Below are 16422 nucleotides of genomic sequence, written 5' to 3'. Positions count from 1 at the left end.
TCAACCGTATAGTGCAAATATTTGTGCCTAGTAGTGCACATTTTCTCAACGAACAGTGCATGTTGTTCAGTCGTATAGTTCAGGCTAGCATTCATCTTTTAGGTTAGTTTTATGCTCTGTGGTGCATATTTTTGTGCCATACAGAGCAGAGGTTTGTGCCTACCAGTGCACATTCTTATGGTTAATCAAATAAAATTGCACAAAACACATTATTTTTTCATAAATACTTGCAATGCATAATTTTCAACCGTATAGTGCAAATATTTGTACCTAGTAGTGCACATTTTCTCAACTAACAGTGCACGTTGTTCAGTCGTAGAGTTCAGGCTATCATTCATCTTTTAGGTTAGTTTTATGCTCTGTGGTGCATATTTTTGTGCCATACAGAGCAAAAGTTTGTGCCTACCAGTGCACATTCTTAGGGTTAATCAAATAAAAATGCACAAATCACACTATTTTTTCATAAATACTTGCAGTGCATAATTTTCAACCGTATAGTGTAAATATTTGTGCCTAGTAGTGCACATTTTCTCAACTAACAGTGCACGTTGTTCAGTCGTAGAGTTTAGGCTATCATCTATCTTTTAGGTTAGTTTGATGCTCTGTAGTGCATGTTTTTGTGACATACAGAGCAAAGGTTTGTGCCTACCAGTGCACATTCTTAGGGTTAATCAAATAAAAATGCACAAATTACACTATTTTTTCATAAATACTTGTAGTGCATAATTTTCAACCTTATAGTGCAACTCTTGCGCCTAGTAGTGCACATTTTCTCAGTGCACGTTGTTTAGTCGTAGAATTCATCGACTTCACTACGTCTTCTTCATCGGAGAGTAGCTTGTTCAAGATGAAACGCAGAAGTTATAGACACTGTCAAAGACTTGTCGTATCGTCGTCTTCGTTGTCTTCGCCTGAAATTTGCTCGTTGAATTCAATTCATTGGCTTCGCCTAAAATTTGCTCCCTGATTTCGTCGAGTTCACTTCGCCTTCTTCGCCGAAGCGTATCTTGATCAAGATGTAACATAGATATCTTCGCTGTAGTGGATGAAGTGGAGAAGCGGGAAAGATTGGTGGAAAATGCTAATGACAATTGTACCCTCAAACTTTAATAAGCCTTAAGTTCACTTAATGCGAGAATTTTAAATGCAATGGCTGAGAGCATCAATCAAAATTAAATTCAACGGTCTATATTTCATCCTATTTCTCACCTAAGGAACTAATTTAACATGATCATATATATATATATATATATATATATATATATATATATATATATATATATATATATATAAACAAATTATTTACCTTTAATTAATCAATTAAATACATATTACGACTCACATATTACATACTTGCAATTAATCAATTATGTACCTTTAATTTATTTATATTAACCTGGGGTATAAGAATTTAGAATGCAAAGTGAACCCAGCAACATGGTATATAATTTACTATATTTATCAACACTAGCCAAACTTATTAATGTGGGCAATTTTTCTGTAGACCATGAATAAAAGGTACCTGACAAGATAATTGGGCAAGGTGTTGGATCTGATCCGATGCACTTGGTCCCATTGAAGTAATGATGACAGTCAAACAGTAACGGTTAATAGCATATGGAACAGTTACAACAGGCGAGCACACTTATATGGAAGAGGGCGTCTCAATTAACTGAGGAGGTAGTGTCACTTAATAGGATGCCGTTGTGCAATTATTGTAACCGTTACAAATTTATAGTATAAAGGATGAGCCCATGTCACAACAATGGGGAAGGCTCTGAAAATATTATACCTTGAACATAGTAATACGATTGTTTTACTTCTTTCCTAATAAACACGGGTAACATATTTACCATCATTGGTGCTTTTGTTGAGAGTCTGAGATCAACTCTTAAGCATGCTGACACACACGTCTTTCTCTCATATACGAGTTTGAAGCGATGGCACGGTCTAGATCAAGTGGTTCCCATGGTTTCCGTGGACTAAACATCAACGGCAATGACAATGTTAACATGGATGCCCAACAAACAAACTCGGGTGACCTCCGAGACCAGCTTAACAACGACCGTAATGGTGACCTTCACGACCAACTCAACAACAATCGTGGTGGAGGGCAACAAGAGCCTAGGGCACAGGTACCACCTATGGTTCTCCAAGCGACGACCCAGGTCATTCAGCAGGCAGCGACAACTCTAACCCGATTGGTGGCAGGGATTCAATGTCAAGTGCCCCGAGCATTCGCACAAGAGGATGAAGTAATGTCTCCACGGCGAGAGAGAACCCATCGTCTATGACGCGGGGCGACCCGTGCTACTAGCGATCGCCCTGAAATTCAACCTCGCTCCAAGGGAAGAGAGGTGAAGGGCCGAGGGGAAGGAGTTCAGATAAGCGACTCTATCAGACATCGGCAGCCGTTTCTATGCCGACCCTAGAACGGTTGGGCGAGAGGGTTACTATCCAACAGAGGTTAGGGCCACAACCAAGGGCCAATGGGTCATCCACCAAGGGACCACACCAGGACAAAACCAGAACGGGTGAGGGAGAGCGATCACAATGGTTAGAAGGGGTGGGTGTGTTTGGAGGGCCGGTTCTGCGTCGGTACACTGTGCATAAGCGAACTCCGACCGTGCAAGAAGAAGTGGTAGAGCGACTAGAAAAGAAAATAGATGAGTTAGAGTAGAAAATGGAGGCGAGGGAGTAGTCGCCTGAACCCGAGGTAAGGATGGTCGTACCATTTATCCCGAGGATAATGGACACACCCCTTCCGAAGAAGTTCAGGCTTCCGACTATCAAAGCCTACGCAGGGACCACCACATAATTCACGAGGTCTTTCTCCGTCCGTTCAACGGCTCGGATCCACCCCAGATTCTCCCGAAATTCTTCCCCACAAAGAGAGCTCACTTGCCACTTGAACTACCCCATTGGGTTTCAACAATACTAAGTGCATCTAACGTTACCATTAATTGCACCGAATGTGAATGGTAAATTACTTGTGATACTTTATAATGATATTATTTGCACACTTGCACCTCTTACTTGCATTTCAAAGTTTGAGTTATTAAAAAAAAAAAAAAAAAAAAAAAAAGTAACCGCATTTAAAAAAAAAATATTTCTAATGGACAGTTCAAATTAATTAGTTCCTAGTTCTCTCCTAGATGGCATTCATACCAGGTGCGCCTTTTATATATATATATTCACAAAATGAAGCCTCACATTAATAAGTTATTTTGTAAATGAATGCTAGAGTAATAGAAATAATATTTTAAAGAGAATAGAATAATCAAGGAATAAAATCCCAAATTTTTTTAATGTTTAATTGGCTTATTGGACATGAACATTTTGGGAATTAAAAAATTCTTTGCATAATCCTTTATTTAATAACAACTGCTTACCTCCTTTATTCGATTTTCTTTGGATGGTTGTGAGATCTATGTATACTTTCAATTCATGTTTATAAAAAAATTGGCATTCGAAAATAAAAAAATAAAAAACCTTTGCATAATCCTTTCTTTAATAACGACTCCTTACCTGTTTTCTTCGATTTTCTTTGGATTGTTTGGACATCTGTATACTTTTATTAATACACATGAACGTTAAATAAAGTAATGACTTTATGTACGTACATATTTATTTTTTTAAAAATATATTAATATTAGTGTCAATTAAAAGATCTCAATTAATACTTTTTAATGATATACTCCGTATCTTTTAGACATTAATTTTATTTGTAAAAAAAAAAAAAAAAAAAAAAAGGAAAAAATTAAATTTAAGTTAAAAAATTAAAAATTTGTTGGATGCATATAGGAACATGTATCATGTTTAATTCAGCTATATAACTATTGCTATATAAGCAAGTTCCCATACTAAAAATTAATGCTTTCCATGGCCCATTAATAGCCATTTGTTAACTTAATAACAAAATTCATGTCTTTTTTTTTTTAAATACACTATTTTGTGCAAGAGATTATTATCTACCGTATATTATGTATTAATCATATCCAAAGAGTCGTTCATTGTTTATTACTAGATATTTAAAATACAGCAAAGTTTGACTCTTATTTGTCAAACTTCCAACCTTATAAGGGCATTAGTAATCTTGTCAAGTGTCTCAAATTAATAGACTAACTAAGGTATAATTTTAATAAATATGAACATATTCCCAAAAATGCCACATAAAAAAATTGATGTATTTCTGATGTAGCTACGTAGAGCGCATGTGTTCTGTCGTTCTCTTGAGATTGAGGATTATGGCACGTAATATGCAAATGCAAGCAACAAGGCACTAGTACTAGGAAATCAACAAGTATCTAAGCAATCCATATATAACAAGTTTAAGGCACCAATAATTAAACAAGATAGCACAAACACATATTAACAAGAGATAAATATGAAATAAAGAAATAGGACTTAAGCTATGAAGCATTATCTTCTATATGTACAACACAACCTAAGAATTGAGGGAATTCACACAACCAAGAAATTGAAGAGATGCACGAAGGAATCCTAGTCTAGAAGTCACCCTTGTGATCAATAAACAAGGATTAGAATAAGAAATTGTTTCACTCTTGTGACGTATCAATTTCAAGTCCATCAAGAACATAGAGTATTAGAAGCCTCCAATTTTTCCTATTTTCATATGAAGAAATTGAATTTATGCAAGGGTGACTCAAATCCTTGACCCAACTCTTGTTAGTTGTAGCCGAGGATTCACCAAAATCATGCTAATAAATGTGTACACCAAACATTAACAAGATATAAGTGCAAACTCTTCATAAACTCAATAACCCTAGGTTACACAAAAATCCCCTTTATGCAATTATAAAAAATATAGCATCAAGATGGAAATACAACCCTAACACAAATATTATGTATGTAGTTAACATATTATGTGCCTTCAATTTATTTAGATATACATAATATGTTAACGTCAGACACATAATATGTTAATTATTGCATAAATATAATATGAATGTCATTTCGGACAAGTGTTCATAATGTAAGTTGGACCATTATCAATGGTATAATTTAATATCAAAATAATTTGGGCTAGAGTTTTAAATGGTAGTGACTTTTTTTTTTTTTAAATATGTATAGGTTTGAAAAATATAAACAAAAAAATGTAATATTAATTACTAGTTTACTTAATAATTAAATACAATAGAGTTAATTAAATACTATAAAATAATAAGAAGTAAATTAAATATAAAAAAATAAATTTCTAAGAAAAGTTGGTGTAGTACTATTCATTTTTGGATAACAAGGTACTCCGTAACTATTACTCGAATGTGTACATTAAATACAAATATTATGTCATTCAAAAAAATAAATAAATATAAATATTATGCTCGATTCAATCAGATCTGTTTCTATTTTTTAATTATATTAGGTATTGCCTTGTTTTCACACTTCACATGTATGTTACATTGTCTGTTCACTCAATCAGTGGAAAAAAGCAGTTTCGTAAAAAGTTTTTTCTTTTTTTAAAGTAAAGCTGAAAGACATAAGCATTCCTTTTATAAAGAGACTGCACCCACCATCCTTATGCAAGTATGATGGAAATATGCACGTATGAAAATTTTCTTGTTGCCACCCATCAATGATCTAGTCCTTGCTTTTTTGTTTCCACCATACAATGATAGTCCTTCTATCTAAAAAGCAACGTGAAGGCGCTAGGCACCTCCTAGATGGCTAAGTAATCCGAACATATTGTCTCTACTTTTTTCACTCGAGGCTGGGAGTTGTTAAACTGTTATAATTCTCCAAACTAGTCAACTGCATATGTTAGATGGTTAGTTGAGTACTTGGCTGCAAGAATATAGAAGTAGAGGAATAGTCAAGCGGGCAAAAAAAAACCACGTACTCGCCCGAATTGCCTAAGGCACCTAGTCGGTCGATTAGTTGCCTGACCAACTAAAAGTCGCCTAGGGCTGAAATCACATCGACTTAGGGGCGCCTAGGTAACTACCTAGACCAATTTTTACAACGTAACACTAATAAAAAATATTTGAGTCACAGTAAGTTATTTCTCTATTATTTTGTTGGGCCCGAAGCACTTCGTCTTTTTAAGAATGTGGCAATAAAAAAAAGTTCCTTCTCAAAAGTAAAAAAATCACAATTATTGTAGTCAAGTTCAATTATTGTTGATAGTTCTGAGGAACCATTTAACAGTTAGCTATGTCTTGACAAATTTGAAGAAATTAAACATAACAAAATCCACTGCTGCAAATTTTCAATTTTTTTGAAAATTCGTTTTTAAATTGGAATTTGGAAATTAAATTTCCGACCCTTTATGTGTCTGAAATTCATGATTCCGTCCATTTTTTATTGAGCAAAAAGGTTGACCGGGAAAACATATTTTTCCAATGGAAGGCAAATCTTTCCTATTAAATTAGGGATATTGTTAATATTTAACGCTTCCATTCAGTCACTCACGCAAAAAGTTACTGATAGTAAAAGCGTACTTTTATTTTCTTACTTATAAATTGTCATCAATTCGAGACAAGCTGGGTAACAATCTCTCAACCACTGAAAATTAGATTTGGCTCTTCATCGGCATTTTCCGAACAGATATTAAACTGAATGTGCATGTGTTGGAACTAAAAAGAATGATTTTCAATATAATATACTCCGTACTTTGGTATATTAAAACAAATAATAAATAAAAAGTAAAATAAAATTCTTATTTATAATTAAAACGATTTTAGTTTTGTAATAAACTAATGTTGGTAAAAATTATCCCAATCCAATAATCCAACCTGAGTGACTAGCACATGAACAGATGCTAGCAAGTGAAACAAGTTGTGACATCTGTGCTCTGTTCTCGATACATGCTAGTGACTCTTACATTTAAAAGTAGCCACACACCCTGTGATCAGACAGCATGTAGTGACTCTCTCATATGGGAGGTCGAGTCTGGAGGTGATTTGACTCTTTGTACACTACAATGTAATAGGATCAGTTGTATTAAAGAAAAAAGATTGAAGAGTAATATTATAAAAGCTCTCATGATCCGTTTGGAAACCTGAAAAATAATTTTCAAAAAATGGCTCATTTCTAAAAAAATAATTTAATTTCCTAATGTTTGGCTGAAGATTAGAAAATTATCTTTTTCTGTTTAGCTAAAAGTTAAAAAAGAATTATATTTTTCAGTTTGATTTCCTGAAAATGAACATATTATTTGTTATAAATAATAATAATAAATGGTATGGTGGTGGTGGTGGTGCGTGTGTGTCGTGGAGATGGTAATAATAATCCAAAAACTAGTTTGAAAAGAGATGAGAGAAAGGATAAATACAGGAAAATAGAGAATTTCAAAAATGTATTTCGACTAAAAATCTATGAAGACATTTTCTACCAAATTAGGTCATTTTTCGTTGACCAACGCAGAATGAATATTTTCTTTGACTTTATTTTACTTAAATACCCAAATACAGGAAAATATGAAAACTAACTTTCGTAAGTCATTTTTCGGTTTTCAAAATGTACATTTATTATATTAACAGGAAAAAAAAATATTTGTGCTGTGTTGAAAAGGATATTTAAAATGTCATTCACGTTGGCCAACTACTATATTTTAAGCCACAAAAGACACACAAGTATGGTCCATTTTTAAACTAATGGATTTTCAAAATGCATTTCACATGTTGGTCACGTTGTGATGTGCTTGAAAAAGATAATCAATTATCTTATATATAAAAATCTACTTCTTTTTAATACATATGTCCTATTTTGTTTGTTTTATTTAACGAGATTTAACTCAAATTAATTATAATTTAATTTATCAATTACTATTTAGTGTGATAACACATTTATTACTATTCCAATTAAGTGGTCACATGATCGAATCTATTAATAATTAATTTAGTATTAATAGTATATACTTAAAATTACATTAAAATATTATTAAACACAGATAATGAAATTTAATACTTATAAAAGAACATTATAGAGAATGGAAATATAGTTTATATCCAAAGTGTCCAAATAACAATTGCATTGCATTTAATTTTAACACAAATTTACTTATTATAATTTAATAATAATAATAAGTATAATAAGTATCGGTACTTTGGTCTTTATACTACTTATTCGATCTCTTCCAATTCTTATTGATAATTGAAATTCTAAATAGTTTCATTCCTACAAGCCAAATACTGAAATCTAAATTTCAACATTATTTACACATTATTCATCTCATATAGAATTACAATTTTTCTCCCATAATTCTCTCTTTGCAACCAAATATTCCATAATCGTTAATTAATATATAATTAATTGCCACATCAGTATCAGTAGGAGTATATAATATCTCTTATTTTATTTACTAGTTATCACACGCGCGTTGCACGATTAAACCAATGCCCAATGCATATTTTTAAATTAGTGTTCCTTAATTGGTTAAAATAGTCATATAATAATGAGAGAGAAAAAATGCTAAATTAATAAAAATCAAAGAAATAGTCTCGATGCTTATATATATATATATATATATATATATATATATATACACACGGAGTAAAACATAACGAAATTGTAAATAGCTAAATTGCAACTAAAATAAGTCGAAACAAATAAACCACTTACATGGGAGCAAATGGTGTGTCATCATTGTCACTTGTTTGGACACCGATCCGACCATTTAAAATCCATGTGTAATTGTATTTGTGATCAAGTACTTTATAATTCGTCCGGACAGGTTTGACGATGACATTTGAGATGATGTACCATTTGTTGGTTTGTAAAGTGAATCATACATTCCAATATCATTATCAAACACTATTGATTGAACTCGAGCTACTTGCATTTAGATATAGCATTTACAATGATGTTGGTGGTGAATGAGAGCATCTTCATAATAATAATAATAATAATAATAATAATAATAAAGGGAGAAAATTGTTACTATTTTGTTACTGTTTCATCCTCAAGTACGATGAGCATATGCTTTTTCTCAGCGTTCCAATAGCATTTTTGGTTCGTTTTTCTTAATGACATGAACTGTACAACTCTAACCCACAGTTTGTGTGTCAATATCAATTAACTTTACTGCATTTGTAATTACTAATTAATATCCTTGTGTCTTGGAAAATATGTTCATAAAGGATGTTATGAAATAATATGATGGGAATCACAACATAAATTCAAAAACCATAGATCAGGGAGTTAGGAGTAACTAAAATGTGTAGATTATAGAGTAATATAATGAGAACCACAACATTACATACAAGGATACAAGTATAGATGAACAGATTATACAATAGATATATTTACATAACGATATTGAAGTTATACTAATTAATGAGTATACCATCATTGATTTTTTTTTAAAAAAAAAAATTGCAATCATTATGAGTACAAATACAAATAATAGAATTAGCATGATAATATTTTGACAATCATACCTATAGAATGTCAAGTAGATGGTGTGTTGCAGAATATGTTAGGTTTAGTTTTGGGTGAATACCAGTGAGAATGGGAGAAATTTATATACTGTTGCTTTTGGTAGAATAATGGTTTAATTAGGAATATATACAAAATTGTATTATAGAATCTTATTAAGACTTCAATATTCTAATTTTAAGTTAGGAATCTATACAGAATTGTATTATAGAATATTGCCAATTTGTTTGAAAATTGCAATAAAGAAATAAATTGCCTAAAGAATTTAATGTTAAACTTCCGTTATATTTAACGGAAAAATTTTGTAAAATTATAAAAGATTAGGATATATTAGGAATTTAATTGGAGGTTGCACAATAAGAAGAACACAAAGTACAATATGTTATAGCAGACTATTACACCAACATTTTTTTAGTTCCAGTTAAGGGTTTAACATTATTGGCTATTATTATAAGTGTTGGCTCTTATTATAAGTGTAGATTCCAATGTTTTGCGAGTAGTTTTTAGAGTTTTTTTAATTTTATCCCCAACTATATATATCATACTTCTGATTGTTGTTTCTTATTATTATTATTATTATTAAAGTGTACTTTAATTTTGAAAAAAAAAAAAAAAAAGAGAGAGAGAAAGCTGTCGCCACTAAATCATTGTCACAATCCACCTAAACATCAGACTTGAGTTGATCACATTTTTTGTGTTACAGTTGATAGATGTTAAAATAATCACTCGCTGCTAATGTGTATATATACATTTTAATTAGCATTTTAATTTTCAGCCATTAGATCATATCAACTCATCAAATCAACGCGCAATATATATATGTTACAGAAGATACCATTCTACGTACTAAAACGCATCAGAGGACCGATAAAACACACCATTCCATACAATATACCAAATGCACATATTCACTTAAAATTCATCAATATACTTAATAAAACACATTATTCTACGTATTAAAATGTACCACAACGTACCTCATGTCAGATTATAAGCATACACTATTTACACATATTAAAAAACATGTGTTAAAATATGCACTATTATACGTATTAAAATGCACCACACTTATTAGAAACACGTGTTAAAATACACACCATTCAATGTATTAAAATGTACCAGACGACGTATTAAAACACATAATTCCACAACACAGTTATACATCATTCTACGTATGAAAATGCACCAGAGGATAGATTAAAACACACCATTCCACAACACAGTTAATGCACCAACATACGTAATATAACGCACCACAGCATGTATTAAAACGCACCACACTATGTACTAAAATGCACCATTCCAATTCACGTAATATAAATACTAAAATTACCATATTAACCCCACTTAAACATATGCGAATTTCAGTAGGATTAATAAAATTAGACGGTGCAGATTAGGCCGCATGACCGCATAGGAGCTCGCCGCCGCATTTGAACAAAAATCTATATATATATATATATGTTCTTAATCAGGTGAGAACCATGTCTCAGGTAAGAACGTAAGGACAAATCCAAACCATTGATCTAGTAGATCTAACGGTTGAAATAAACAAAATTTTTTAATATTTATGAAAATGACCCCGCTCATTTTAAAAGTTTATAATATTTATGAAAATGACCCCGCTCATTTTTTACTTGATTTCTCATCCGTCAGATCTTGCAGATCAATGGTTTGGATTTGTCCTCACATTCTCACTTGGGGGCATAGTTCTCATATGATTAGGATTCTATATATATATATATATATATATATATATATATATATATATGAATATGAATGACATACACTCACACTATTTTTCTGTTTTTATAGGTCACCGCCTAGGCACCGCCCCTAAACTGCCTAGACGCTAGGCGCTATATACTATGAGAATTATTATTATGAACATTAAATAATATTTAAAAATAAAAAAAAATTAAATGGAACTATAAATATAATAATTTAGAAAGTCTGTTCAATTCTTAATTATACTAATTTAATGTTAATTAAGAGATTTAAACAAAACTAATGTTAATTTAAGAGATTTAAACTAATTATACTGTACATGTGATTAATATATATAAATTGTTTGGGAACATGCAATTAATAATGTATCTAATAATTTAAAAAGTTTAGGAAATTACGTATATAATAATTAAGTAATAAATATGTTTAGGAAAGTAGATATATCTTGTGTTAATTAGAAATAAAATAGTTTTCTAATAAATACATATTTTAAATATTTTGTAAAAAAAGAATTCGGTCAATATTAACTTTGTTTTTTAATGATGTGACATATTTTCCTTCACCGCCAGTGTATAACATCTATACATTGCATCAAATATTAATCCTTCTTCTATATTGCGTTTGCATAAATAAATTAAAAACATACTCCGTAAAAAAATATTGCTACAACTTACAAATATCTTATTGAGATATTTTAAATGACACCATATTAATTTATATTTTGGCAAAAACTTGTGTGAGACCGTCTCACCGTGAGACGGGTCGGGTCGGATCGGATCAATGTGTAAATGTAACACTTATACGCACAAATGTCATACTTATATGCTCAAATGTAATACTAATCAGGAATGAAAATTTTGTTACTTATAAGGGTAAATGTAATATTTTTAAGGGAAAATACAATACTTTTTACATTTCAATTCAAAAATATTACATTTTTCCACAAAAGTATTATATTTTCCCTTATAAGTAAGGAAAACTTGTCAACATTATTTATTATGAAAAATGTAATACTTTTTCTCTTATAAGTAACAAAAATTGTATTCCTGATTAGTATTATATTTGAGCATATAAGAATGACATTTGCACATATAAGTGTGACATTTGCATGGTGCTTCGACCTGACCCGACCCGTAAGACAGTCTCACACAAGTGTGACCCTTATAGTTTTAGTATATTGTTTCGATAATTGTTTAATAACTTAATAGTGGTGAAATTATTGAATAACTATTATTTATTTATTCTATCAAAGCTTATTAAAGGAAGGATAAGAAACAACAATAATAATATGGACATTTTATGAATAGGCAAAATTTGAGAAGAGTTAATACCAGTTGGGTACATATAGGCAAAATTTGATAATTATATATTATTATATTAAGATTAACGAGCAAATAAGGAATTCTGTTTACTCAAACTAAGAAAATACTTGATGACCTACAAGATCAAGATAACCTATCATTATTTACTACATTATGAAGTAAAAATAAGATAGTAGAATTTGAGAGTACATATAATATAACTCATTTAAAATATGAAGACAACCTACACAACTAACAAAATCTGGTGTTATGTGTCAGAAAGGGGATTAGAGAAAAGAGGGAGAGAGACGACTGTGCAATTCAATCAAATAATACTCCGCTGCTCCGTCTTCTTTTTCTTTTGAAGCAGAATTTCCCATCTGAAGCAAAAGAAGAGGGAATGAATATTGTAAGACTATCTAGATATGGAATAGAGTATCTAGATATAATAAACAAATAGGAAATGGTGTAGCAATAACAATTGAAAATTCATATGATATGTTGCATAAAAATCCTCTAAACAATAACTTAAAGCAAGCAACTTCTTGCACTAACACAAGTCAAAGTAAGAATCCATGTGATTTGTAAAGTTAATAAGAAAGATGAAATAGAAAGTATGTAATTCCTTTATGAACTCACATTTGATGGATGATCCAGCTAGACAAGTGAGCCTGGATTTTGTATTGGCCATTGCCAGTGGATTTGATTTCATGCGAACATCCCATACACGTATGTTGCCATCTGATGATGCAGATGCTACTAAATATGGATACTCTTCATCATTGTTGGAGAGTACAACAATGCCTTTAACACGGGCTGAATGTGCATCATCAATCCTATGTGCGACTTTTCCACTTTTTGTGTCCCATGCCGTAATATTCCTGTCCTCTCCTCCAGTAAACAATATACCACCCTGCAAAATATCAGAACATATTGAAATAACATGAGAGAAGAATAAAGGAGAGGAATAGCTTAAGAATCTGGTTTTAACTAATTTAAACAGAACAAATAATCAGAATCTGAAAATACAAATCTACTAATCTAGTATTTGCTAATTTTGATTAAACAGGTTTTGTACATGACAAGAGTTTTGAACTCAGTTACATAGATTTTACAGCATATGCAACATTGTAATTGGAATTTCCATACACCTCAATAACTAGCATTTTTCGAAATCTTAGAACAGAATGAAATTCAGCAAGCAACCATTAAATTGTTTATATAAAATCCAAACGAAGCGCTATTGACCAACGCTTTACACTCCACAAACATATGCTATAAATATAAAAAAAAAAAAAAAAATTGCTAGATATGAAGAACAAAGTGCAGAAATCACCTACCTCTCCTGAAGCAGCACATAGAACTCGCTTTGCATTATTAAATTCCGAAACTATTCTTGCATCCTCAGACTCGTATACTGAAACTTTTTCATCCATAACCATGTAGAATGTTTTGCCAGTTTCATTAAATTTCACAATTGAGGCTTCTTTGCCCAAACTGTTGTAAAAAATCCTCCTCCCTCTCTCCAAATCAACCATAGCTAAGCATTTATCTTGGCCCACCGAGAGAGCCAGCCCCCCTGTGGGGTGGATAGAAAGGGAATTGACGCCTTTTTTGTGAACCTTCACAGTTTTGAGGTGAACAAAGGGATCAGCGTAGTAGAGGGAGACTGAGCCGTCATCAGCGGCGGAGATAAGGTTGAGCGGGAAGGAGAGGGACGGAGGGGTGTAGAATGCGAGGGAATTGATGGTGGCAGATTCGTGGAGGGAGCCAATTTCGGAGCAAGTGGAGAGGTCATAGATTTTAATGGTGTCATCAGAACCACCAGAGACGGCGACAGAGCCGGAAACGTCGGCGCATTTGATGGTGGAGAGGTGGGAAGGGAAGGAAAAGAGGGGAGTTAAATCAAGGTTTTGAACATCTTTTGGAGATTTAAGTTTGTACCCCCATATGAAATGCTCGTAGGAACCGGCAATTAGACTCATGTATCGGATTGATCAACTCTCTGTTTCTTCTCTATAAAACCTTAATAAGAATAAGAGAAGGGTTTAATAAAAAGCAAATAAAATTACAAAATTACCACGGGAGTTTAGTAGACAACAAATCTATGTATCATCATATTACAAAATCTAACATAAGTTTAATACAATGTCTTGAAAATTCATCAATAACAACAATATATGTAAACATAATAGCTAGGGATGTCAATCGGGCCAGCCCTGTCGGGTTGTCGGGTTTATCAGATTCAGGCTGTCGGTTAATTTATATTCTCGGATTCGGCCTAGCCCTAAACCTAAACGTCAGGTTATTGGTAAATGAATAGTTACATTCGATAAAAATAATAAAACGGATCAAGTGGTCAACCGGATCCGAATCCAATAGAATGGGTCAACTGAAACACTGGATGAACATTGGCAGTACAATGTACATTATAATTTATACATAACACATTAACACTCACAAGTCATAAGTCAAACCCACAACTACTCAACTAGTGTTTGGTGGATTCACTGGATTGTTTTCAGAATCCATATACAAATATACAATGCATAATAAATTAATAACCTTACTAGTTACGGAGTACTACTTACTGGAGTACTAAATAGTAAATATTAATAGGAATCCCATTATCAAAAGTCAAAAACTCAAAACTAGTTGTCTAGTTCACTAGTTGCATTACTTGCATACTTAACAGATTACAGGTGCACAGGAAAGACACTAGTCTAAAGTCCTAAACAAAGTAACAAACTATCTAGAGAGTGTTAAATTAATTTACTCTTATCATACAAATATTACAAATTAAATAAAGTAAAAAGTCAAGAATATTAATCTCCTAAATCCAATTAAAGTTACAGTCTTACAGATTACAGAATACAATCAATACACATTCACAATTTAAAGCATTCAAATTTTCAAGCAAGACTCCGGTACCCACAGGCGGTTTAGCCGGAGAAAAAACAACTATGCCGGTACCCACGGGCGGTTTAGCCGGTCAATTTATTAAGAAAAAAAAACTCAAAAAAGTAGAAGTGTGAACTTACCCACTGCCTACTGGGGACGGGAGTCCGACGCTTGGGGACTGCTGGCTGCTGCGGTGTTGCAATGGAGATTGGAGACACTAAGAAGTCGAATTTTAAATTAAGAAATTAACCATACATTATGTAGTTTGAAGTTTGAACTTTGGGGTGCACTACTTAATAACAGTGATTACAGACTTACAGTGCACTAATAACATGTAAATGTAATATATCAACAGTGAAGAAATAGAAATCTTTTTCCAGAGACTATTTCCTGCAAATAGCAATCACTAGACTAGATACATGCATGCAATTCGGATAAAATTATGGCCAAATTAAATTTAGAACTGCTATGCTCAATATCACTCTGCAACTAACAAGGTTCATATAACTGGTTTCTTGAGTTCGATTTGAAAGTACTATATGCACATAAATAAAAACATAATCAGCATCAAGGCATAGGCAGAATCTGTCATTGCTCAAATTCAGCATAAGGCAGACCAGAGTGCACTAGACCTGTAGTAATTCACTTGTGAGTAGCAATGGTGCGGGCGTGAGTCGCGTGAGGGCGTGAGGCGTGCAGCCGTGCAGGCAACGATTGGGGCGTGAGGCTTGCGGGCGGCGGATCTGCGGTGACTGCGGTCTCGGGAAGAGAAATTAAGAAATTTGGAGGCTTGGAGCGGGAGAGAGTGAAAGTGAAATTTAGCATGAGGCCAAAACCCTAGTTTTAGTTTTAGTTAGTTTTTTTTTTTTTTTTTTAAGGTAGCCCGGCGGGCTACCTGCCCGTCCTATAGGATCGGCCCGATCAGTCTGATTAATTTATCGGACGATTTCTTTTGTTCAGTTTTAACTTTGTAATTTTTCGGCCATAACGGATCAGTCCATCGAGTTCAGGTCCAATTAAAATCCCTAATAATCTATATCTATATCTATACTATATATAAAAGCATTATCCTCGTTCCAAACTTTCCCGCCCA

General features: G+C 32.5%; 1 protein-coding gene across 3 annotated transcripts; it reads right to left on the bottom strand.

The window, feature by feature from the left end:
* Positions 1-12510: 12510 nt before the first annotated feature.
* On the bottom strand, positions 12511-16152 carry LOC116031568 (p21-activated protein kinase-interacting protein 1-like). 3 transcript variants are annotated; one of them, XM_031273808.1, is made up of 5 exons: positions 15962-16152; positions 15470-15546; positions 13769-14453; positions 13068-13341; positions 12511-12808 (listed from the first exon to the last, which is right to left on the bottom strand). In XM_031273808.1, the coding sequence occupies exons 3-5, from the start codon at positions 14411-14413 to the stop codon at positions 12750-12752; spliced, it is 978 nt and encodes a 325-aa protein (XP_031129668.1). In that variant the 5' UTR covers positions 14414-14453; positions 15470-15546; positions 15962-16152; the 3' UTR covers positions 12511-12749. The 3 variants fall into 3 exon arrangements, with proteins under 3 accessions (XP_031129668.1, XP_031129669.1, XP_031129667.1); XM_031273809.1 differs by having other exon boundaries at positions 15470-15517; XM_031273807.1 differs by having other exon boundaries at positions 15470-16152.
* Positions 16153-16422: the final 270 nt, after the last annotated feature.

Source organism: Ipomoea triloba, chromosome 10 (assembly GCF_003576645.1).
Source record: "Ipomoea triloba cultivar NCNSP0323 chromosome 10, ASM357664v1".
Classification (NCBI taxonomy): Eukaryota; Viridiplantae; Streptophyta; class Magnoliopsida; order Solanales; family Convolvulaceae; genus Ipomoea; species Ipomoea triloba.
The sequence above is the reverse complement of the archived record's forward strand: the minus strand, read 5'-3'. Positions and strand labels throughout refer to the sequence as shown.

Coding starts and splice junctions, on each gene's coding strand:
- LOC116031568 (XM_031273807.1), bottom strand. CDS start 14,413: ATGAGTCTAATTGCCGGTTCCTACGAGCATTTCATATGGGGGTACAAA. Junction 13,342..13,768: donor TATGTGCTGCTTCAGGAGAG/GTAGGTGATTTC, acceptor GATATTTTGCAG/GGTGGTATATTGTTTACTGG. Junction 12,809..13,067: donor AGCTGGATCATCCATCAAAT/GTGAGTTCATAA, acceptor CTTTTGCTTCAG/ATGGGAAATTCTGCTTCAAA.